The sequence below is a fragment of the Schistosoma haematobium genome, chromosome ZW (genome assembly GCF_000699445.3).
Source record: "Schistosoma haematobium chromosome ZW, whole genome shotgun sequence".
Classification (NCBI taxonomy): domain Eukaryota; kingdom Metazoa; phylum Platyhelminthes; class Trematoda; order Strigeidida; family Schistosomatidae; genus Schistosoma; species Schistosoma haematobium.
In genome coordinates, this window is record NC_067195.1 from 75840164 (window position 1) to 75864431 (window position 24268).

General features: G+C 33.0%; 1 protein-coding gene across 2 annotated transcripts in view; it reads right to left on the minus strand.

Annotated features, from left to right (window-relative positions):
• Positions 1 to 9135: 9135 nt before the first annotated feature.
• Positions 9136 to 24268, minus strand: part of NARG2 (Little elongation complex subunit 2) — a 33897-nt gene continuing 18764 nt past the window's right edge. For both annotated transcript variants that reach the window (XM_051212327.1, XM_051212326.1), the window contains 6 exons: positions 23653 to 23876; positions 21183 to 21306; positions 17171 to 17255; positions 14798 to 14848; positions 11292 to 11387; positions 9136 to 9729 (listed from right to left, as the gene is read on the minus strand). In XM_051212327.1, coding sequence (XP_051072497.1) covers positions 9498 to 9729; positions 11292 to 11387; positions 14798 to 14848; positions 17171 to 17255; positions 21183 to 21306; positions 23653 to 23876 — 812 coding nt within the window. In that variant the 3' untranslated portion in view covers positions 9136 to 9497. The remainder of the gene's footprint in view (positions 9730 to 11291; positions 11388 to 14797; positions 14849 to 17170; positions 17256 to 21182; positions 21307 to 23652; positions 23877 to 24268) is intronic.

Here is a 24268-nt window from a genome sequence, read left to right on the forward strand (position 1 = left end):
TTTGTGTTACACTTAATTAAAACTAGTTGCTCATGTATTCTAAATTCATAGTTTCCCAATGATAGGTACCTTTATTACTTACTGTAAAGAAAACTTTCGATGATTACTCAATAAAATATGATCAACATAAAGGACTTTCAATGAGATCATTTAATCAACTTATTTCAGTTTAAACATTACTGGAAAATAAAAAACAACACAATGAATACATTTTTTGATTATGTTCCTATGAAGAAAAAAAAAGATTAGAGAATTATATGTATCAAAACTATTTTACATATTTAAGCCAATATTACGATTTCATTTTAATGTATCCCTTGAGTACATGTATTTTCATGATAACTTGTTTGAATAAAATGAATATAACGAAAATAAATGGAAATTAGAAAAGATAGAATATTGTATAGAATGAATAAAATATATTATTCTTTATACAAATTAAAAAAAAACTATTCAAATGTTATACACAAAGAACATAATATTATTGTTTTATCTATATGGATCTAAAATTAAACAAACTCCATGACGATCTCATATCGCAGATGTTTATTTTTAACATATGTATGTATTGAAAGCAAATAGCAGTTGTTATTTTTTTAATAGCACCAAATATAAGTTTCTTCATTGTATTTGTAAGTTATCTCTTTCGAATTCCAGTTTCATTTTGTAACAGCTTAATCAATAAGACACCATTTCCAATGGATCAATGAACTCTGATGCAATGTTCAGTCCACGATCGATAAACCGTGTAAATTTTCACGCATCAAACCTCAAAAAAAATTTATCAGGATACCAGACAAATAGTTATGATACTTTGGAATGACATTATGATTATGTATTTCTGTTACATCCTTAGTCAATCTACCCAATAAAATGTAGGAGATAACTTATATCGATATGGAATAAATCTTCGAACGATAGGCTAACTGGTTTAACATTAAGGCTAGAATGTATGTGTTCCAAGTGAGACTAACTGCCTTGGATAGAAAGACGAAAACGATCCGATCACCTGATTGGTTGACAAGCAGGACAGAAAGAGAAAACGAGTCAACTGGAACACTACTCGACTTATTCCCAATTCCAATTCGGTTCTGATTCACATTAATGCAAAAAGATACATGAATAATATGGATGACTAACACTACCACAACGTACAAACAATTAGAAAAATACAATTATGTCCAAAACTGGGAATTGGGGTAGGAAAATACCGTACCAAAGATTACGTTTAAATAATAATAGCTTTTGAACGGAAAAGGATATGGTACTGAATCATACATCAAAAGAAAGCTTATGGTTTGTAGAATAAGCTAGGGATAAAAATAAATGTTACTGTGTCAACAAGCTTTGAATAAAGTTAAATAACGTCTCTAAAAATAGCTTCCGTTGTTTGTTGTGGTTTCTTTGTTTCTCTGTTCATATCAATTTCTATCGATTTACTACTGTCCAACAGACTGCTGATGAGCAAAAATGAGGAAAATCATTTGTGCACACAATTTAGTTAGGATTCAAAAAGTTGTGTACAAAATAAATCTCAAATTTCCTTATACTTTGATAGAAACTAAAAAGTACTTATTCATGATTCTCCAAGTATGAAAATAAGCTGGAACAAAAGAGAAAGAAAGAGATAATGGAAAAACATAACAGTATAATAACTTAACTACTGAAGACTCATGAACTATTGAACAATCAAAACAGGAAACAAATAAATATTTCACTGGTTGAAATCATGAGTCAATTGAAGCTAGACCACAATGGAAAGTCTGGAAGTACTGGACGGCCGTCTCGTCCTAGTATGGGACTCATCAGCAGCGCGCATCCACGACGTTGATGTTTAGGACTGAAATTGATCAGTCTCTTATTGAGATATGTGCATTCTGTGAGGATTACCTCGATATTGCCATAAGTCACGAGCCACCCTCCATCTTTATATATAATGCTTGTGACTTAAGGCAATTCATGTAAACAACATCAAATAATGTCAAATCTAGGCTTAGAGATATTACATTGTCTTCTATGATCATTTTTCCTAAAAATAAAATTATAACCTTTTATACACCTGTAATTAATCATTAAATTACATACAATATGGAATTGATTTGTATTAATGAATGATTTGAAGGCAATCTGGCTTTTTCATGATTAAGATATGGTCTTTGTCATAAAATCTGAGAATGTTTAGTTTAAATTAGTATTGGATTATATGTGCCTACTATTTAGACATTCATTACCAATATATATTCGTGGATTGGTTGAAGTTAGACATTAACACCATCGGGTGCCGGCTCAGTGGTCTAGTGGTTAAGTGCTCGCGCGCGAAACCAGTAGATCCTGAGTTCAAATCTCGCAGGGATCGAGGTTGTGGATGCGCACTGCTGAGGAGTTCTACACTAGAATGAAACGGCCGTCCAGTACTTCCAGACTTTCCATTGTGGTCTAGCTTCAATTGACTCATGATTTCAACTATTGAAATTACTAAAATCTCCAAATAAAGCCCTTCTGAAAATAAATATTTAGCCACAAAAAAGGGAATAGTTTGGAGATGAGGTTGATGTTAGTTAAATGTTGCAAAATTATTTATATGATCTTGACTGTCATAACTATTACACAAGTTGTATATATGTGATAATTGGAATTAAGAAATATCTAATCTATGGTTTCATGTGTTAGGATATGATGAAGTATTTATTAGTAAGCCTAAAAATAAGACATCATTTTAATTCTTTATCACTAAACTACTTTCTCCTCATTTAATCAATAGTATTTTAAAGAAGACAACAAAAAACAAACAATACAATTATCATATATACATGATGATGTTATTTATGTATCATTTGTAATATTCTACATTATTTTCTTCATTATTATAATTCTTATAATGAATTGAATAGTAATATTTATGGAATAGTTTGTACAAATATAAACAGATAATTATCTTCTATGTAATAGGAATGATAAAATCCACCTGGATTAGAAATACATTAAATAAATTAAATCTATCTTATCAAAATTCATTTGTTTTCTCTTTTATTAGTTTTAATTTTTGGCTTACTATTATTCTATTATCATTTGATTGTTGGAAGATGAGAGCAATCATTGTATCTAATGGTTAGCGTTTTTTAGCGAGTTAGTTTCCTACGGGATGGGGTTGCTAACCCCATGCCCAACCCTCCTCCTTTATCCGGGTTTGGGACCGGCAGTAGCCCCGGTGGGGGGTCCAGGCCGAGTTATTGTATCTAATGTTAATTATTAATCATATTCAGTTTCATCATTTATCTTTTCTTTTCTTTTTTTCTCTACTCCATCTTATCATTTCGTCAGATTATCTTAAATGAAAATATTTTGAAATATGAGATTAAATTAAGAATCTTTTTTAATAAATTAATTTATCACTTATTTTCATTCATTGAAAACATTATAAGATTAATTTAAGATGAATATCAAATAAATATATGTTTATTTATTCAATGTAGTTCACTTGGTATTGTTTTGCTTGTATCTCCCCATTGAGGTTTAAAACTGTAATTGATCGGTCTGTTATTGGCATATGTGGATACCGTGCGTATTGCGTCGATATTGTCTGAATTCACAAGCTTTTATAAGCAAAGATTAATAGTGGCTACCAGTGGAATCCAGGATGCGCACTCCATCCTATTTAGGAATAGTCAGCTGGATGTGCCTGCATCTCAGAGTTGATGTTCACTCTCGGATTCGAACCCAGTACCATTCGCTTCAAACGCATTTGCGTTACCCACTCAGCTACTGAGTCCTGATAGCCACTTGCTTGTGCAATGGGGTGAATTTAAATTCACTTGGTATTGTTTTGCTTGTATCTTCCTATTGAGGTTTAAGACTGTAATTGATCAGTCTGTTATTGGTTCGAGACTCAGATTGAACATCAACTCTGAGATGTAGGTACATCCAGCTGACGAGTCCCAAATAGGACGAAACGCGCGTCCTGGACTCCACTGCTAGCCACTATCCATCTTTGCTTATTATAGTAATATTGAAATAATTCAAGGATTAATATAAATTTTCTTTTCTCAAGTGAATTGTATTCAATTTAAGTGATAAGTTAATTAATTAGCTTAAATGTTTACTTATTTTAGTAAACTAATGATACTACTTAATAAAATTAATAAGAAATTCTTTTTAGTTTTTACATGGTTAGATACGAATTTAGTAAAGTGTTTACTTTTCAATTAGTTCAGTTGTTTACACATCATTTTTTTCTTGTTAGGAAAATTTTAAGCAATAAATCGACCGTAAAGTATATCTATTTTAAATGAAATGAATACTTCACTATTAAGTCTGTATTTAGTGTATGTTTGTAAGCTTTATAAAATGTTATACATCTTGTTTATTAATTATGAATAAACAATTTTATGTTATTTAACTATAACGTTGATGTTAACTGATTAATATTTTCTAATACCAATCAATTTATAATGTTACATAATTACTAAATCACAGAGGAATCAGTTTGACTAATATAGTGTCTAAAATATTAGCCTCAATAATACTTCGACGCCTAACCAAAGCTCGTGAAGAGCAGACTAGAGAAAACCAGGCCGGTTTTCGACCTGGACGTGGTTGTATAGACCACATATTCACACTACGTCAGGTTCTAGAACACAGACACACATTCAGACGCCCCACAATGGTAGTATTTCTCGACCTTAAGGTGGCATTCGACTCCGTTGATCGTGAGGTTCTATGGCAGTGTTTGTCACTGAAAGGAGTACCAAAGAAGTACATTAACCTTATAAAGGCTCTCGTCTCGAACACAACTGGTAGAGTGAGAGCTTATGGCGAACTGTCATCAGAATTGACTACCTCAAGTGGTGTTCGTCAGGGCTGTCCACTCTCCCTATTCTTGTTCAACTTTGTGGTCGACGTACTTTTAGAGATAACACTCTCCTCATCTAAATTTACAGGGGTTGAACTTATACCGGGAGGTTCACTTGTTGACTTAGAATATGCAGATGACATAGTTTTATTTGGTGAAGACGCTGACAAAATGCAGAGTCTTCTGACCACTGTAAGCAACAATGCAAGCATGTTCGGGATGCGATTCTCCCCCTCGAAATGCAAAATGTTGCTTCAGGATTGGGTTACATCGACACCCGAACTAGTGATAGGGAGTGAAGTAGTTGAGTGTGTCGACCGCTTCACTTATCTTGGAAGTCTCATCAGCCCTTGTGGTCTGGTGTGTGACGAAATCTCAGCACGGATACAGAAGGCTCGACTAGCCTTTACCAACTTACGTCATTTATGGCGTAGGCGAGATATCCGTCTATCAACCAAAGGACGGGTTTACTGTGCAGCAGTTCGTTCCGTCCTACTTTATGGCAGTGAAACATGGCCGGTAAGAGTAGAGGATATCTGTAGGTTACTAGTATTTGATCATAGGTGTCTTCGAAATATTGCTCGTATATCGTGGGACCATCGAGTAAGTAATGCAGTTGTTAGGAAACGGGTACTAGGTAAGGATGGCAAATCAATCAACTGACTGACATTGACAATGCTATTTAGTCAGTCAGTCAGTAACAACGTAGAACTTAGTATGTACGTACATCAGTTCGAGTTGCCACACCACATTAGCACAGAGATGCAGTGGTCGATTCAAATCCCGTAGTGGTAGAGGTAATAAGAGTATAAGCAGTAATCGGGAAGATTAGTGTTTGGAGATGTTACTTAAAGAGTATAATACAGTGAAATAAATTTGAGAGGAGGAAAAGAGACAAGGAGGAATACTAATCTTACATTAGATTTGATCAGCTCTATTTCACTTTTACTAAACAATCAAGAATATCCATCTATAGGTAAATTATTCTAACACACTAATGATTTCATGAAGACATTTTTTTTCCATTTAGATTCCAGTTAATTGATAGACGAATTTCAGAAAAAAAGAAACATGAATTAATGTCAGAAAAAATATTGTTCATAGTGTATTCATGAATCTGTTCTTCCAAGTATTAGTTGTTTCATTGTCCTAAGATAAAACAAATGAGTTGTTGCAAACAAAATCTCTTCAAGATAATGTATGGAAATGACGTATGCTCGGATTTATAAATAATGACTAGTGTTGTTTCTTATATTCATTTAAATCTATTCTAGTTTTTATTAGACTAACATCATTTTCAAAGTTATAAAATCGAATCATTAGTTTAAACAAAACATACATAACATAAAAAACGTGTGGAATCGTTCATCGATAACAGTGAAGATTATTCCACTATGGAAGTATCAGACTTATCTTTCTTCTAAAAAAAAGTTTGCTCGAACATTTCTATTCATATTCAGATACTGTTAAATGATTTTCATGACGTTTCGATGGATGTTTCTAAATATTTCATAACTTAATAGTCCGAAAATTAACGACGTAGCAAAATTCACGACTTTAAATTCGAATTGTTACTTACAGTATAATAGGAGAATTGAATATGACCTTAACTTATTTTCTCAGTAATGATATGCTTACTGTAATTAATAAACGAGTATGTATGATAAGATCGGAGAATAACTTTCAAACTATAGTTTATCTATAATTACTCAATTACATGATTATCCTTTAAAGGAAATTTATCTACATATTTTCGCGGTGAATTGGTTTGATATATTCTAAGATAGTTTGATAAATATGTGAAATAACAGAACTTTATCATCACAGATATTATGGCGATTATGTTAATCAATTGATAAACGGAAAGAAACATATTGTATTAATTTCTTTTGTTAACACTAAAACAAAATATTATTTTGCAAAATAACAGATCACATTGAATTTGTAGCGACAGGTTTATCTGCATTTTTAATCTTAATAAGCTGTCTCATAACATGTGATTAAAAGGACTTTTTTTATCGAAGATCCTCTGAAAAATTTGTCCATAAACCGTTTTATGTCGTGAAAAAAGTATATATATATATATATATATATATATATATATATATATATATATCAACGCAATACGTATCAGTCAACTAAATGCTGAAATGTTTCTTCCGGAAAAAAAGGGAAATGTCTTTTTATGATATAAAATATTTTGAGTGTTATATCAACATTAGGCGGTTTATTCGAAAATTCTAAAATCAGTTATAGATTGCACAAATCCTCTCTTAATAGTTTGGAAAGATTACTACTGAAAAAGTTGAAGGATAAACTGGTTTTCATGATTATTTTGATTATTGTAGTGCTACCGAACAAAGGTATTTATAAAACAGTTGTTATAGATTTCGCAAAGAATCATTCCATATGGCAGTCACTTGCTTCGAAAACCCTTAAACTGACGTCATCCCTTCAAAATGATGGTGTTTATAGGAAAGCCACCAAGGAAAACAGATATTTTACTTTTGTCACAAGTAATATCTGCTGGCAATGAACTACTACACCGTTGCAATTCAGTCATAAAACATTTCCCGATTGAATGGAGAAATATATTCTAATCATTACACTGTTTTCAGTTTGGGGTTGTGAAGATTGTTAAATTTCATATAAATCATGAAATCAATGTTATACCACCACTGATAAACTAGATGGCCGTTGCTCCTAGTATGGGACTCGTCAGTAGTGCGTACTCGCGATCCCGCACACCAAATTCAAACCCAACACCTTGGGTCTTGAGCACGAACGCCTAACCTCTAGACCACTATGCTGGCTTAGTCGCAATTTCAATGAAATCCAACCATCTCCACAACTCCAAACTGAGAATTATCAATGTGCTCACTTGTGCCTAACTTCGAGAGGGAATGCTCAGAATTCTAGTGAGAAGCCGTGACCAGTCGGGTACAACCGTGCCGGGCGTGAGGCAGTTACCCGTCAAAGGTAATGGAAAATGGCCGAGAAATACCGTGGACTGGTTAAGGTTAAACATAAACGCCACTGAATGCCGGTTCAATGGTCTATAGTTTGAGCGTCCACGCGAAACCAAACGCCTCGGGGTCGAATCCCACGTGCGGGATAGTGAGTAAGCACTGTTGAGGAGTCCCATAATGGGACGAGACGGCCGTCCAGTGCTTCCAGGATAGAAACCTAGTCATGCCAAGTTATAATGTTTTCAATTAATCATAAAACAATCCCATAACTAACTAAACTGTGAGAATTTCTACCCTTAGAAGATAAAATCTTTGCTTAATGTGAATTCGAAATAAAAACCAGGCTGATTTGAATTAAAATACAATGAATTAAAATAAGTAGTTTTGTATAATCTATTTCCTGACAAATCTTAATGAGGTTTTCACGAATACAAACAAACACCAGACCGATTGCTTGTATGTTACGAGTGCTACACACTATCGCAGAGCACTTCTAATCTAATTTGAACACTTTAAATGCTACAAAATACATAAAGATCGAAAGTGAATTAATAATATCGTCTATTTTACTTACCAACACAAAACATAATTATTAATCTTATGATTGAAAATACCAAGCAGTTAGCTTTCAGATTAGAAAATTATTACAAAACATACCAGCTATAAATTATGATAAATTTGAATTAGGTGAAATATCTCTCATAAAAAATAAGCTAAAGGGAAGCACGTTAGATTTTATTCGAAAGTAGGTGCGCTGAAATATAGTCCCATGAATGTGAATAAACATCTGTCGTACAAACGCACTTTTTCGATGATAAAGTTTCAACAGTGAAGTATAATCTCCTGATACAATTTGGAAAACTTCTTGGTTAGAGCCTGTGCAATATTCGAAATGTATGGTCATAGAGGTTGAGGCATGACCTAAATCTAGACAGTGGCGCAGTGTTGACGAGACTATAATTTATGGATGAAAAAATAGATTTTAAAATAACAGGTCTTGAATTTTGGCGCGAAATTCATATACATATCTGGCTAAATGTCATTTTAGCTTACGTTAGTTCGTGATGAAAACATTGAATCTAATTTCTTACTCTAGCGTTCAAATGTAAATCCTAATTCCTCGCACTAATTTATAACCCTCATTTAACCCTAGTAGACAAGTGAACATTTTCAAGGTCAACCTAGCGTTGCTCAAAGGTCATCCATGAATTATGACATCACCGGTATCTTGAATCAAAACACACTACATTCCATTACTGAATGACGTCTTTTTTTCTTTCACAGTACAAACTTATCACAAGAAATAAAAATGAACAATTTAGAATTTAATCTTGTTTCTTTAATCTTTACTTGAACTCAGAAATGTACATGATTTAAAAAATAAATATATACAAATACACCGGCTCATAAATAAATAATGTATAAACAAATCAATTAATTAATTCTTCGTCTTTTACCGCAAAGTTTATTATTTGCATTTTTACTAGCAGAAGGTAGTTGTCTTCCTTTAGTACTATTTTTCTCCATTGGTTTCATCGTCGGTCTTTTCTTCGATGTCATTACTTTCATAACACGAGTTTTATTGATTTCGTCAGATGTCGATGTTTTTATTAATTCACTACTATTACTCTGTTTACTACAGTTTTCCATACAATCTATACGATTTAATCCAGGCAATTTTAAATTTCTCTCAGATTTAACATTTTGTAAAGTATGCATTTTTCAAAACCAGCAGGAATATCCAAATCCAATTTTAAACGACGTACTAAATAAAGTGTACTAGCTATTTCTTCTGGAATAGTGATTCCAGTGAAATTATCATCTCCAAGTGATAATAAATTTAGTAATCTTTCTGAAGATGTTGAGAACTGACTGGAAATTTGATTTAGATTAATTTGACGAGCATCTATACTAGATAATAAAAACCAGTCAAAAAGAAATGATTAATTATATTAATGATAAAATCATATAAAAAAGGTGAACATATGTACATCCTGTGCGGATTGCTTCGATATTTAAACATTAACGCGTTATACCGGAGTGAACATAAACTATGTGATGCAGACGCATCAAGATGAGCCCGAAATAGGACGAAACGTGCGTTCTTGATTTTACCACTCATTTCCGCGTAAGAGGACTTCTTTCAGTTGAGAGAGTTCCTCTCATTGTTATGGAGAATGTAACAGGGAACTATAGCATGACGGGTGCTAGCTAATATTCTGATACATGACTCATAACGTCTGAAGCCAATGAGTTGTATCAGCTCTAGGACTCCAATCAGAAAGTCGTAATAAACTGATAAGTCCCAGTCCTAAGCAATTTTCTTTCATACCACAGTGTAATGTTATAAACCAACCACCTTTATACATCTCCCACCTACTTCCGGAGTCGGAAAATAATTCAAAATATGGGAGCCGATGCGTTGACACTATTACAATATGTACAAGACACAGAAATCCTTGTTGCCAGATGATGACACTGATTAAATATTGTTGATAAACTCAGATTAAAAACGAAAAGTTGATAGAAAAATTAGCAAATGAGAGAATATGAAGGAATAGGTAGATGAAATGTAACAAGATATAAAGTGAATATATAGTCATATAAATTTACTCCTTTCTCTGACTAAATATGAAATAATGCTAGCCAGATTTCTTCAGTTAACATTAGGTATTCACAACGTGTAGTGGGACATAATGCCACGATATATATATATATATATATATATATATATATATATATATATATATACATCCAAATGAATTGAAGAACCATTACGCAGAATTTATAAATCATCACATACTATTATTTCTCATTCATGTAACTTCAAATAAAGGTTAAACATGAAAAACTGTTTATTTGAACACAAAAACATTGGTACAAGGGGGCACCAAATACATATGCGTCACACAATAACAATGAGGCCAATAGCAGTTATCATTGCTTTGTATTAGGGCTGTGATACTGCTTGGGTGTCCAGACCGAATCAGGAGCTTTACTTAGGAGACCACACCTGTAGCCTTTGACCTGAAGATCTAATCCACAAGTCAGTGAAGCAACGTAAGGAGATGCAGTTGTATGGTAGCCGGTGACCAGGAATAGGTTCATACGCCATTTGTTTCCTCAGGATCCTGGAGCGCATGTGAATCAGGGTTTCCCAAAGTTCTATTCAACTAAATTTAAATCTATGTAATAAATAACAGGATTAGACTTCTAGTGCATCATTTATTCAAAATAATCACATTTTATCTAATGATAACAAAGAATCTAGAATTCAGTATTCATAGTGAAAATCTCATAGGCAATCGGGATACTTCAAGTGCTGAACACTACTGCAAAAGTATGATTTCAAACGAATTGACTTATTTAAACACCTACATTATTCATGATAGGTTTTTCTTCAAAAGAAATAAAACAAATCTTAAATAAATGACAACATTTTCACAAATAATGTATGATTGGCGAAAACTTACTCAAATGATTGATTATCATTAACAGATTGGTAAATATCAAACGAATTATCGGATGCGAGCTTGGTTTGTGTCAGTAAATAGGATCCAGGTTGTAAACTGGAAACAAAATAAAACACGTAAGTTAGGATAACGGGTAAATAACTCTGAAAAGAGGTGATCTATCCCCTACAAAATAAAAAAAGTTAATAAGTTAAGATGAAAAAAACCAATGCTTTCAATTGTCTAATTATTATTATCATCAAAGAATGCATATCCAATAGTTAAAATAGGCTTAATAACTTTACTTGTGTCTAAAAAAAACACCTCATGTCAATAAACCCACGAAATCCCAACGACTATAGTTTTTTAAACTTTGAAATTGGGAGATAGTTTATACCGCAAAGTTATTTCAGCTAGACAACTATCAGAAACCGATGAGCATCGAGAGACTTTCTCATAATAGTATGAGACTACTTCATGAGTGTGTATTAACGACCCATCCCCACCAGGGATTGGACATAGGGACTGTCTCTAAACTACTGTGTTACCGACAACTGGCCCACATTTTCAACTTTTAAATCAATTCGTGATAACAATTAAAGGTATATATATAGATGTTAGTCAATATACGATAGCATTTTTCGGAGCGAAACAAACGGTAGAATTTTCTATGTTGAATTTTTATATCATACTTAAAATCCTTACGAACCAATAAGTTCATGGTAGACAAACTATAAGCAAGCAGAGATATCTAATAGTTCAAAGTGTCACATCTCATAGCAGTACGGTTATATTGATTTTTTACATTGTTTTAAATCTTGAGCATAGTATCATTCCATGTCTTTCATTCAGTGAATTAATTTATTGTAAATCATATCTCTAATGCTCAATTCATTATTTGCACTAGTTGACACTATTTTCACTCATCTGCTGCACATCTTGTTAGTTTCCTGTCGTCTGAGATGCCGCTACTCGAACTGAAATACACCATAAATAAAATTAAATTTGCCTAACACAAAAAACAGCTTTAACTGAATTAGATTCAAGTGAAATGATTCCTTCAGTCAGTTAGCTACAACGTAGAACCAGACACATATATGCATCGCTCCAAGTTTTTATACCTCGTTAGCACAACAAGATGAACACCATATTCATAGAAGCAGATACTACAATGGTAGTAATATATGAAAAAAAAGATTACATATAAGGATATGATACAGATATAAAGAATTAGTTCATAGAAAGAAAGGTATAAATTAATTTTAATCTCACATTCAGCTACTACTTGTTCATATAAGCAAGTGCATTTTATACTATCACCATATTAAAAACGAAGAAAAAAGACACAATTATGCTCGACTTTTTTTTCTATGATGTTTGAATTTAACGACTATGATGAAAGTGAGTGATAACTGTTGAAAATTCGACTAATTAACAACTAGTGAATATATGAACGCATTAATATGTGTCTAGAACTAAGTTCCGAAGATATTAATGACAGTTTTACATGACTAATGAAAATATATTAGAGAGAAAATGTAACTAGATCAATAGTAAAAAATTTTAATCTTTAAAGGTTAAATAAATAATTTATGGATATATATAAATATTGCAAGAGATAGTTGCTAACAATTTTGAAGAAATACGATAGAAACTTTATAAGTTCCACTAAGAAAACTTATCTAATTGATATACATTATTATCTCTTTCTAAAAATAAGTAATTCAATAATGAAGATGAATAGGATAATAACATTTGAAAGGTATATTCAAAATAATAATTTATTTATTATTTCTTTTTAGAGAATCATCTGTTCCAATTTATTGATCAGATGATCAAACCTTAAGATCTGGCACAATTGCCTTAATTCGTCTATCTTTCTAATCAAATTAATATTATCATTCTATATACGTTCATAAATAACTGGATATATGATAAAAACTGTCAAATAATTTGATTTTATGATTGATGGTTTATTCTACTATCAATAGTAAAAACTATACATTATATTAGTGTACAATTACAAAGAAGAGTTAACTTGGAAAAAGAAACTTATTTTGCTTAATCTATGTGGGATTTCTTTATCCTCAATATCTTACAACACCTCTGCTGCAATTAAGTTGGTTTATGAATAATTTTGTCAAGCCATTCAACCAACAGTGTTATTTGAACAGTAACAATTTGTTTAATTATTTGTATTATTATTATTATTATTATTATTATTATCACTATCATGTCTTTGCTAGAGTTTTGTTTTCTGAATTGGATGGTTTGGTTGTGGAGCTTTCATAGTTCTTCTGAACGACATCGTCAGCACAAACTTCAGGTAGAAGTGAAGTGTCCGAATTTCTTCACAAATAGCTCACAGCTTGTCCTGTAGACCTCAATCTTGATTGGCTATTGTTGACCTTTAACCAGTCATTGTTTACTTCTTTATTTTGATTGTATCTCCCATTGATTTGATTCTGATCGGTTGATAAATTGGATCGATTTCAAAATATTTGTTAATTACTGATTGGCCTGAGAGCCAAGCTTCGAAAAATTCTCTGATGTTTTTAGAATTCCCTATATCCAAGATCTCAACATTTTTCCAGTCGAACGTATGTCCATGTCCACATGCATTGATATAAGGAAGGATATGTCATGGCGTTTGACCGTTAATTCATGTTCATACAGGCGAAGATGAAGAGGACGTTCGCTATGTCCGATGTAGTGTTTTTCGCAGTTCGAACAATCTGTTTTGTAGATGATGTTCGATCTTTTTTCTTTTGTCATTTCATCCTTTGGTTTGCAAAGGATTGATTAAATTGATTTTGCTGGTTTGGGTGCTACGCCTATTCCAAAAGGCTTCATTAATCTTGTTGTAATTTCTGGTATGTCTTTGATATATGAAAAAATGATCCGTTTGTTGATTTACGCACTTGGTTTCGTTTCCGCTTATGTGTTGTTCTGATATTTTTTGATGAAGCTGATTGGATAGCCGTTCTTTTGACAGTTTTTAGATATTTTTCTTCATATTTCCGCGCTGCGTGTTGCAGTGCATCCATGCCCTCTTGAATAAGGTTTGTACGCAGTTGATCTTGTGAGTTCTCGGGGTGATAAAAATTACCAAAGCAAGAGTCAGTCAGGCAACTAATTATAAAACAACGTAGAACCTGGCACGCTAGAGAGAGTAGAATTTAAAAATTAGAGGGATCACTGAGAAAGTAAACATTTCGAAGCCTTACTTTTTGACTAGTCGAATTTTGAGTGAACCATAAATCCATTGAACAAGCATTTCAGTCGATATAAGCTAACTGAACATATGCGATAATTTTAAACCTTGTGAACTTACAGTCAGGTGAAAAAGAAACAGAACCACTGTGATAGAAAATACGTGAAAAGCCTATATATAAATATATATAATCCACAACATAAACAGTTGAATGAACAGAAAAGGTATATCACACACTTGAAGATCATAAATACACTTCAAATAATAAAAAAGTAAGACAATCAAAAGCCAATAATCAAAGTAGTTCACCTACTCGAAAAGTTGATCCAGTAATCCAGATAATCTGTTTACATTATCTTGTGGTCTGAAAATAAATAAACAATAATAATAGTGATGATGATAATAATAATAATAGTAATAATAGAGAATGAACAAATTGGAAAGTAATATCAATTTGATAAATTATCTAACAAAAACTGTGAACTAGAAATAAGATATACTCAAAGCATAAACAAGACATTCGCAAAATATAACACACTGAGATATTGACTATTATTATTATTAAACTTAAAATTTTGAAGTTTCCTAAACAATTGATTTGATTTAATACTTCTTTTCAGTAGTGTGTAATAAATTTATTTTCAGTTAGAATTAACTTCAAAGTAAATTCACTATGCTATAAATGTGCTTTAGCTTTTGAAGTATGAACTTCAGCCAACTTGTGATGTTATGCTGTCTTTCGAGAAATTGCAATTATATACATGTAAAATTATGTGCATTTTATCTTGACCAAGTCGAAAGTCGGGAACTGAAAAGCTTGTTCTATTAAGATATAAAACGACCCGTACATGAATTTCTGAATTTAGCAACTCCGCCTGTAGCTCTTTCTGGAGTTACTGCCGGTCCCAAGCCTGGGTAAAGGAGGAGGGTTGGGCATGGGGTTAGCGTCCCCATCCCGTAGAAAACTAACTCGACAAAAAAACGCTAACCAGAAAAAATAATTCAAACCATTTAAACTCGGTCCTGGGAGTTAGAATGTCTTCATTTAGAAGAACTATGACGTCTCATGGTGAAAGCCGAGTTCCTTCAGAAGCCACGAGGCCGATGCCGCTTCTAACAACCAGAGCAACAATTTTTACAGGTACATGGAACGTCCGAACAATGTGGGAGACCGGGAAAACCAGTCAAATAGCAACGGAATGAATGTTTAACTGGATATAATTATATGTTTTAATAATGAGGACTAATAAACAAAACATTAAATTTCGCCGGCGATTCACTTTAAAATTCAGATATCATTGAAGGTATCAGTGGAAAAGAAGGATAGTGTAGAATACGATAAAATTCAGGAAGAAAAGTAACATCGAGGCAAGTAAATAAAAAATAATACTTAATGGGTGTTTACAAGGAAAATGATGGTTAGTTGATAGGAAATTTTATTTGCAATAATAATAGTCATAATGAAAAAAGTATAATGTTACAGAAGAGAGAAGCAAACAAACTTAACACCTGAAAAACAAATCCATCTACATTAATAGCCCCTTAACTTATGAAGTCGTCGTACAAAAGATCATTTTAATGTTAATATCATTGGATTACCTTATGCTAATTTTACAAGAAAAGTCTAGTGCAACAATAAATCTAAAAATGGGAAGACAATTTTTATAATACACAAACATCAGTTATAAAATCACTGGAAACACAATATTCTTAGATACTCCACTTTATTCTAAGACTGTCTATCAACACATTCACTTAACTTTATAGAAAATAAACCTAAGATTTCCATGTTTTGTTTTAATTATGATGGTGTGTATTTATTAAATTGATAAGGGATATAATACAACTATCACTTAATATCATCTATAATTACTGTTTTCATGTTCGACTTTGCCAGTATTAAAGATCATGTCCTCGAAATCACAAATATAAGAAAATTATTCTAAAGCAAGTCAATGATCAACAAAGAATTGTTATTCGATTGGCTATTTGTTAAGAAAACACAAAAAGTCAATTCATTCATAAAATGTTATGTGTTTATTTGAAGATTAATAAACTTATGTAACTCGACTCCAAATTCTACAAAATAAAGTTATTCAGAAATGACAGTTAAACATCTAAAACACACGTCTCAGTTAATTTAGACGACGACACTCATAAACATAATAAGCCAATCTATCTTGGCAAGCCGGTATAAAATTTTAGATCAAATTTCGAATATTCTGATAGTTTCATTTCTTGTAGAAGGAAATATTGAATGAACTGAATACAACTTGACACGTAGATTAAATACATAAATTCTCTGTATTGACGAATAATAATTACAAAGAAATAAACAAAATGCATATTAATTTACATTTCCCAAAATACCCAAATTCATTCACTTATATCATTACGTTTGTATTAATTAGGATCCTTTAACTAGAATTTCGTATTGTCAGTTGTTAAATGATATATATCAGAATACAACACATATGTACACATAAAATATTATGGCTTTATGTAAAGATACCAACTCATAAATGAATAACAAATTTGTACAATTGACCTTAATAAATCAAACGAATAAATATTCAAAAGGAAATATTTTAAAATTCATCAGATACGCAAAACATAAATAACATAATAATTGTGTTGCGAATTAGAGATATGAACTCAAAAGAAAAATAATAAACTTTGTGCTTACTTAAAATGAGGATATGTCTTCAACATTTCTTCCATAGATTGATATTCTATCAAGATAATTTTCCCAGAGTTTGGATACAAACGAACTGATGAAAATAGAAAGATATATATATATATATATATATATATATATATATATATATATATATATATATATCAGTAGTCTTTTTAACCTTAATAAGTGATAACTTATAAATGAATAATTAGGTTATAATGACGAAAATATAGATTGTTTTAGGAAAAAAACCGTTTGGCGAAATATCTAGGCTCTTTTTCTATAAGGTCGTTCGCTGAATTTTAAAATATAATTAGAACAGTAACTAAGATTATATCAATTTTGTATTAAAAAAAGTTCAATTAAAAATGTTCTAAAAAACATACCCATTTAAGTCAACCAATGTTACAACAGAGCGATAATTATATAATAACATCTTCTAATATATATAAACAGATGTTTTAGAAAAGAGGCGATTCAATGTCTTAAACATTCAAAAAGAGTTCGAGTAATTTCGAGGGAAACAATAAAAGACAATACAAAAACAGTGATCAGTTAACTAGTTGTACCAGAACATTTTAATAAGCAAAACATAAATGTTGAACTTAAAAATTTTCATATTGTATTATTAATAATTAGGGAAATTATAATTTTACGACTAAAATTCAATGAATAAGTCGTATGCGAAGCACTTAAAATCAAGGAACTGGATATATTTGAAAATACGATAATCTTTAATAGGGGAAAAAAAATACTAAAAATGATTAAATCTCAAGTTATGCAGTATACTGCCATTAAATCAATCAGTCAGTTACAAAGTAGAACCTGGTACGAATATACATCTGTTCAAGTTGTTATACCCCATTAGAACAAGAAATCAAGCTATTCGGCCAAATGTTAAAATATTAAAGGTAGTAACAGAGCAGTGAACGCTACTCACAAGAATGTTTGTAAGTAGTGTGTGGGTGAACGTGGTGTCGAGGTTACAATAATTGTCGAATACAGGGGAGAGTTTCAGTCCACCGAAAGCACGGTGTTGAAAGAACACTTGAAGGCCAGTTCAGATTGCAAATGGACGGCTGAAATATATATATATATATATATATAATGTAAATACTTTGTAACTTTCCGCACTAAAGAAACATACCACCTGACTATTGTTGCGTCTTATATTAGTATCAGCGTTAATAGGCAACGCATATACGATTTGAATAAATATGAATGTTATGACGGGATGAAAAGTAAAAATTAGACTGATTTAGTCATTATGATTTTTATTCATAACATACGATATTCTTGTATGAAGTATTTTCCATGTATGTGATTTATTCTGATTATTAATCATAAATGGGTGCATGAATCAATATTTAAATGAGTGTATTTCCGATTAGACTTGTCGCGATTGCTCGTGCTTCTGGCTGCTTGCGAAATATATTTCCCCGTTTTGAACTTGGACTTCGCCCTCTCTAGTTAGCGGGGATGGGACGCTTCAGAATAGCTAGCTTATTGGTCTTTAGTCACCGAGTTTTTGTTCCGTTCGCAGACTAGGTGAACTCGTAATCGCTTCAAACACAGTAATAAATTGATGAAATAAAAGCACAAATTATTATGAGGAATTTACAATATTATAATTTGGGGAAGATAAATGGATGCACCTGAGCCGTTGTAAACGATTGTGAGCCTTGTCATCCAATGTCTTTAACCATTGGCTACGACAATTATACAAATTCCAACCATGCAGTCTATATCTGTTAAAATGTTCAACCATTAGTAATTTTATGGGCTAGTGTCATGTTTTGGTTTGGTCGCTCATATTTTCCTTTCAGCCTACTCCTACACCAAAAAACATCACCCGTCGAGGTAGGCGGTGGTTGGGTATACGCTACACATGCCCCAACCATCTCAGTTGATAAAATTTACTACTTCACCCATTGATTTGCTATACTTACCTAATACTTTATTCCTAACCCATGCAACACTTAATTCGTAGTCCCAAAATACACGAGCAATTCTCCAAAGACACCTACGGTCGAATACCAGTGAGCTACGAATATCCTCTATTCTTAATGGCCGTGTTTCACATCCATAAGGTAGAACGGACTGAACTGTCGTGCAGTAAATTCGCATTTTGTTTAGAAGACGGATATCTCGCCTACGCCGTAAGTGACGCAAGTTGGCAAAAGCCAACCGTGGTGGACGGGCTTGCCTATCATGATGAACCAATCGAGCTATACTGGCTGGAACAATCGTTCCTCAAGGTCCTACCATACCAGACAGGTCGGTTGAAGAGCGATAAGACTAAAAACAGTAAGCTCAAGGTCCAAAGGTGAGGTCGTGCTGCTGACTGTACAGAGGTGTGACGATAGTAAAGTGTTTTCTTCAGACATCCAGCATAACAGCGATGCTGCCTTCCCACAAGAAGGGGTTGGGTTAGAAAAGGTCGACCCTAAAAGTGCACATCTCGCCTTATCCTACGGATATCCGTCTCGAGCGGTAAGGTTCCAATAAGTACGGAGCCAACACGAAAATTGCTCACAAAAAGGTCTTGTGTGACCGACCTCAAGCAGTTGACCCTTGTGTGCTGAGGCCACGCTCTCAGGTTAGTAAGACCGCCCCTTACACAATTTCCTTTTTAGGTACCTCCAGAAGAACCCTTCCATGGCGTGGACAACCGGGAAGTGATAACTGCTCTCATACCTCTAACAGCACTCAACTCCTAAAACTGGATCATCCTTAAAAATTTCAGGAATAAGTCCATCAAACCCTGATGCTCTCTATTGCTCTAGATTACTTATAACAGTTTTCAACCTTATTAAGAGTTGTAGGACTCACATCAGTTTGTTTGGAGATAGTGTTGTATTAAATATCCCACCAGAACCACAGTCAAATGGAAAGTTCCATCAAATAATTTCATTAAGCCAGAAATATAAAGTGTATTAAAAATTAAGAAATAACATAGTTACATCAAGAGGTAATATCAAGTAGTTCAAAAAAGATTGTTATAAACTAAGAAGACTAGAAACTGAGAGCAAGAAATACTGCTAAAAATTGGAAAAAATAGAAATAAGACTTATCTAGCCAGACCACATAAGAGAGGACTAGAAAAGCCTGTTATCTCTATGCGCTACAGTATAAAAATGATTGAGCATTCCCAACCTACTGAGAATCATTAAGTAGTGTCCAGTAAAACATATAAAAACAAATGAAGGAAATATGGAGAGAGAAAATAAAAACGTATCTCTGCGTCATTGCTGTATCCTAAATTATGAGACAAAGAATGAAAAAGTCGACACAATTCTTTTCAATAGTTTTATTTATTTATTTAGACACACGATTATTGGTACAAAGGGGCACGAAATTACACAGGCGCCATGTAAATAACTGAATTTGTGTGTTGGCTGGGTGCCAGAAGCGAAGGTGATTTTCTTGGGGGACCACACCTCGAGCCTCTGACCTTGAGGTCTAATCCATAAGGGAGTAAAGCAACTTCAGGAGATGAAGTCCCATGGTAGCCGTTGAACAAGGATACGTTCATACGCCATTTGTCCACTTAGGATCCTGGCGCCCAAGTGTGCCAGTGGTTTGGAAATAGAATTTTCCGAATTCTTTTGGTAGGTCCTCGTACGCACAATCCCAGTTTAGGCCCGAAAATTCCCTTTTTGTCCTATTGATTTCGTAAACAACACCCCCGCCGTGAGAAGGCAGTGAGTAGAACCTCTTTGACAATGGCTACATTATGCGCGTGGCCATATAAGAGCATTTCGAGATGAAGAGCAGACTATCCCCACCCTTGGTCATACCACGGCATTTGGGGTATTTTCATATGATACCACTAAATAGTCAGTAAAACTGAGGATTAGGTCAGAACCATAAAAAAATATCAACAACAAATCATTACGTAATAAATTTGGATTATGGTTAGCAGTGAAATGGAATGATGAGCGTATCATAATATTTGGGACTCATCAACTTGATGTATACATATGCATGTGCATAATACCACAATGATTGTACTCACTTCTTAAAATATCTGAGTTATTTCTTATAAATGAACCCAACCAAGAAAGTTCCAATTCTTGATTTTCAAGCATTTCACAGCCCCAATCACCTAAATACTCCGGTTTGATTTGAACACAAATAGGCTATAAAATATGACAAAATAAATAAATAAAAATCACAGAAAACATGAGAAATAACTTAATTATAGGAACTATAAAACTTATTTGCATTAAAGGAGACAAAAAATGATAAACAAAAAGATTTATAAGCAAAGATTGATAGTGGCTACCAGTGGAATCCAGGATGCGCATTTCATCCTATTTGGGAATAGTCAGCTGGATGTACCTGCATCTCAGAGTTAATGTTCACTCTCGGATTCGAACCCAGTACCATTCGCTTCAAACGCCATCGCATTACCCACTCAGCTACTGAGTCCTGATAGCCACTTGCTTGTGCAATGGGGTGAATTTAAATTCACTTGGTATTGTTTGGCTTGTACCTTCCCATTGAGGTTTAAGACTGTAATTGATCAGTCTGTTATTGGCATATGTGCATACTGTGCGTATGCCTCGATGCTGCCTTAATTCACAAGCTTTTATAAGCAAAAATTTATGTAATGTAAAATATGTTGAAAATCCACTTTAAATTCACTTCGAATCAATAGTGATTTTCTTACTGATAAATTGTATCCGAAATTTCCACACCCGCAATAAAACTACATATTCATTTTTTGATCAGTAAGTCACAAATGATGGAGTACTCAAGCTAAATCAACCAGTGAAGTATCTCTAACCTTGACTGATTAAGTGCGATTACTGAATCATACTGTAGCATAACAAAATGTCGTCAGAATGAATTGGAGGAAGCTTTCGAAATCAATCTATTGATTAGGATTTATATAAGTCACAAGAGTACAGTACATCAAAGGGCGGAAACAAGCACATAAAGTATCTTTACTTTGTGCGAGCATATGATTCATAAATCAGACGAAACCATCTAACAAATTGGGAACAAAACATATATTTTAAATCAAAATAATACTTATAATTCAAGTGTTTAGTGTACACTGAAATTTGCTGGTTAACACTTTATCACATGCCTAAAATATTTGTTAGTAAGTTTTTGTGAATGGCCAATTTCTCTCAGAAATTTTCCAATCATCACATATTATCAGTATTGCGGAAATTATCAAGTTTTTCATTGAGGTCAAGAACCGATTGATGTTAGACCACCATTGAAAACCTGGAAGCACTGGACGGCCGTTCCATCCTATTGTGGGACTCCTCAACAGTGCTCATTCACGATCCCGCTCGCGGGACCTTCAGTCTCGCGCGCGAACGCTTAACCTCTAAATCACCGAGCCGGCATCCAACGGCGTTAATGTCTAGCCTCAACGAAACCACGAAATCGTGCAACCATGTTCCATTGTACTGAGGTAGATTCTAGTCTCTACCCGATACGGACGCGCACTCATATTAGACGGAATACAGTGTAAGTTAACTTTCGAGACAATAATCCTTTGACTTGATATACATGTTGCTTAGCTATCATTCAGGCCTATACTTATAAAAATTAGAACTTAATAACAACGAAGTTTATTGTAAACTCTAAAATGCTATAGACAACCGATAAATAAGAAAATATAAACAACAAATGAAATATCAAAGTTAGTGGCTCCATTTACCATAAATCATAATACAATTGGGAAGAAAGAAGGGCAAACAATGCAACCAAACTTACGACAATCATATTAAGGAAAAACTTCGGATGATGTATGAGAACCAGTAGCTCAGTGATTGGAGATTCGAACATTCAGCCGCTAAGTCGAAGGTTTGAACACCTTTTCCACTTCTGTTTAGGAAACTGGATGGAATCAATAGCCCTCATACTATGTGATTCAAACCAAGTATATGAATCTAAACCTAGTATGTAAGCTAATAGAAAATATCAAGTGTGTTTTATTCGGTTTTACCTTGTCTATCGAATTCAATTTCTTTATGAATATTTATTATAACTCAACAAAACTTGGTGATAATTAGGACATAAAAGTGAATTTACAATATACAGCCATGTTATGGATTATTAAGTTTAAATTTTTTCAATTTGCTTATTTATAATTTCGAATTTAGCATTTTTCTAGTCAATATCTTCACATTATGTGCACTTCAATTCCACTGCATTTTAGGTTATTTTTAGCCTACTGATTTACTTATATCTTGGTATTAATTAACTACACAATTTTCAGATGCCGTAGATACAATTATACACAGTAGCTGTATGAGTTTAAAATAAATTATTCAAGGTTCATTCCATGAAAGTGGATCATCTTCCGAGTGTAATCCATTCAATATCATATTTACACAAACTTAGAAGTATCATACAAATAATGACGTAAAAAGTGGTGAACAGAGTATGAGCATAATATCATTTGCCTTTACTGAGACATTACTTTAATTACAACTTTTAAAAAAAGAATGTTTACTGCATACCTTCACATTACTTTTTTTAGATTCATCATCCACTACGCTGTTTGTCCGATTCCGCGTGTTACATGAAGGCCAAAGTGGACATTGCCCATCAGAAGATGACGTTTTGCAAGCTTGACAACTTTCATTATTCGACCATATTGTATCGAAGAATTGAACTAACAAATTTTTATTTCCTAATTTTAAAGAGGAATATGAATACGCCTTAACTGAGTTTTTGTTTGATTCTAAAAGGAAAACACAAAAATCGTTGTGATAAGATAAACTAGTGAAAAAAAACATACAAGCATAAGCATATCATATATTAAGATAGTTTAATGCATAAAAACCTTCCTGAGAATATTTGTCGTCCAACTAATCAATACATCGTCAATTAGTTTGAGGTACACAGAGCACAACATACTTTATTTTCAAGATTGTCAAATAGTTGTCAGATAGTTCAATCCTGTAAATGAAAAACTGATTTTGTTAGTTCAGTTGTAATTAAATGTAATTGAGGAAATAAGTTGGTTGATTTCATAGACCCGAGGGACAATAAATTTGCTTCAGACTCAAGATAAATCAATAGGGGTAAGATGCGAGTTCATAGCTCTTGAACAAACCGTTCGCAAACGGCCCC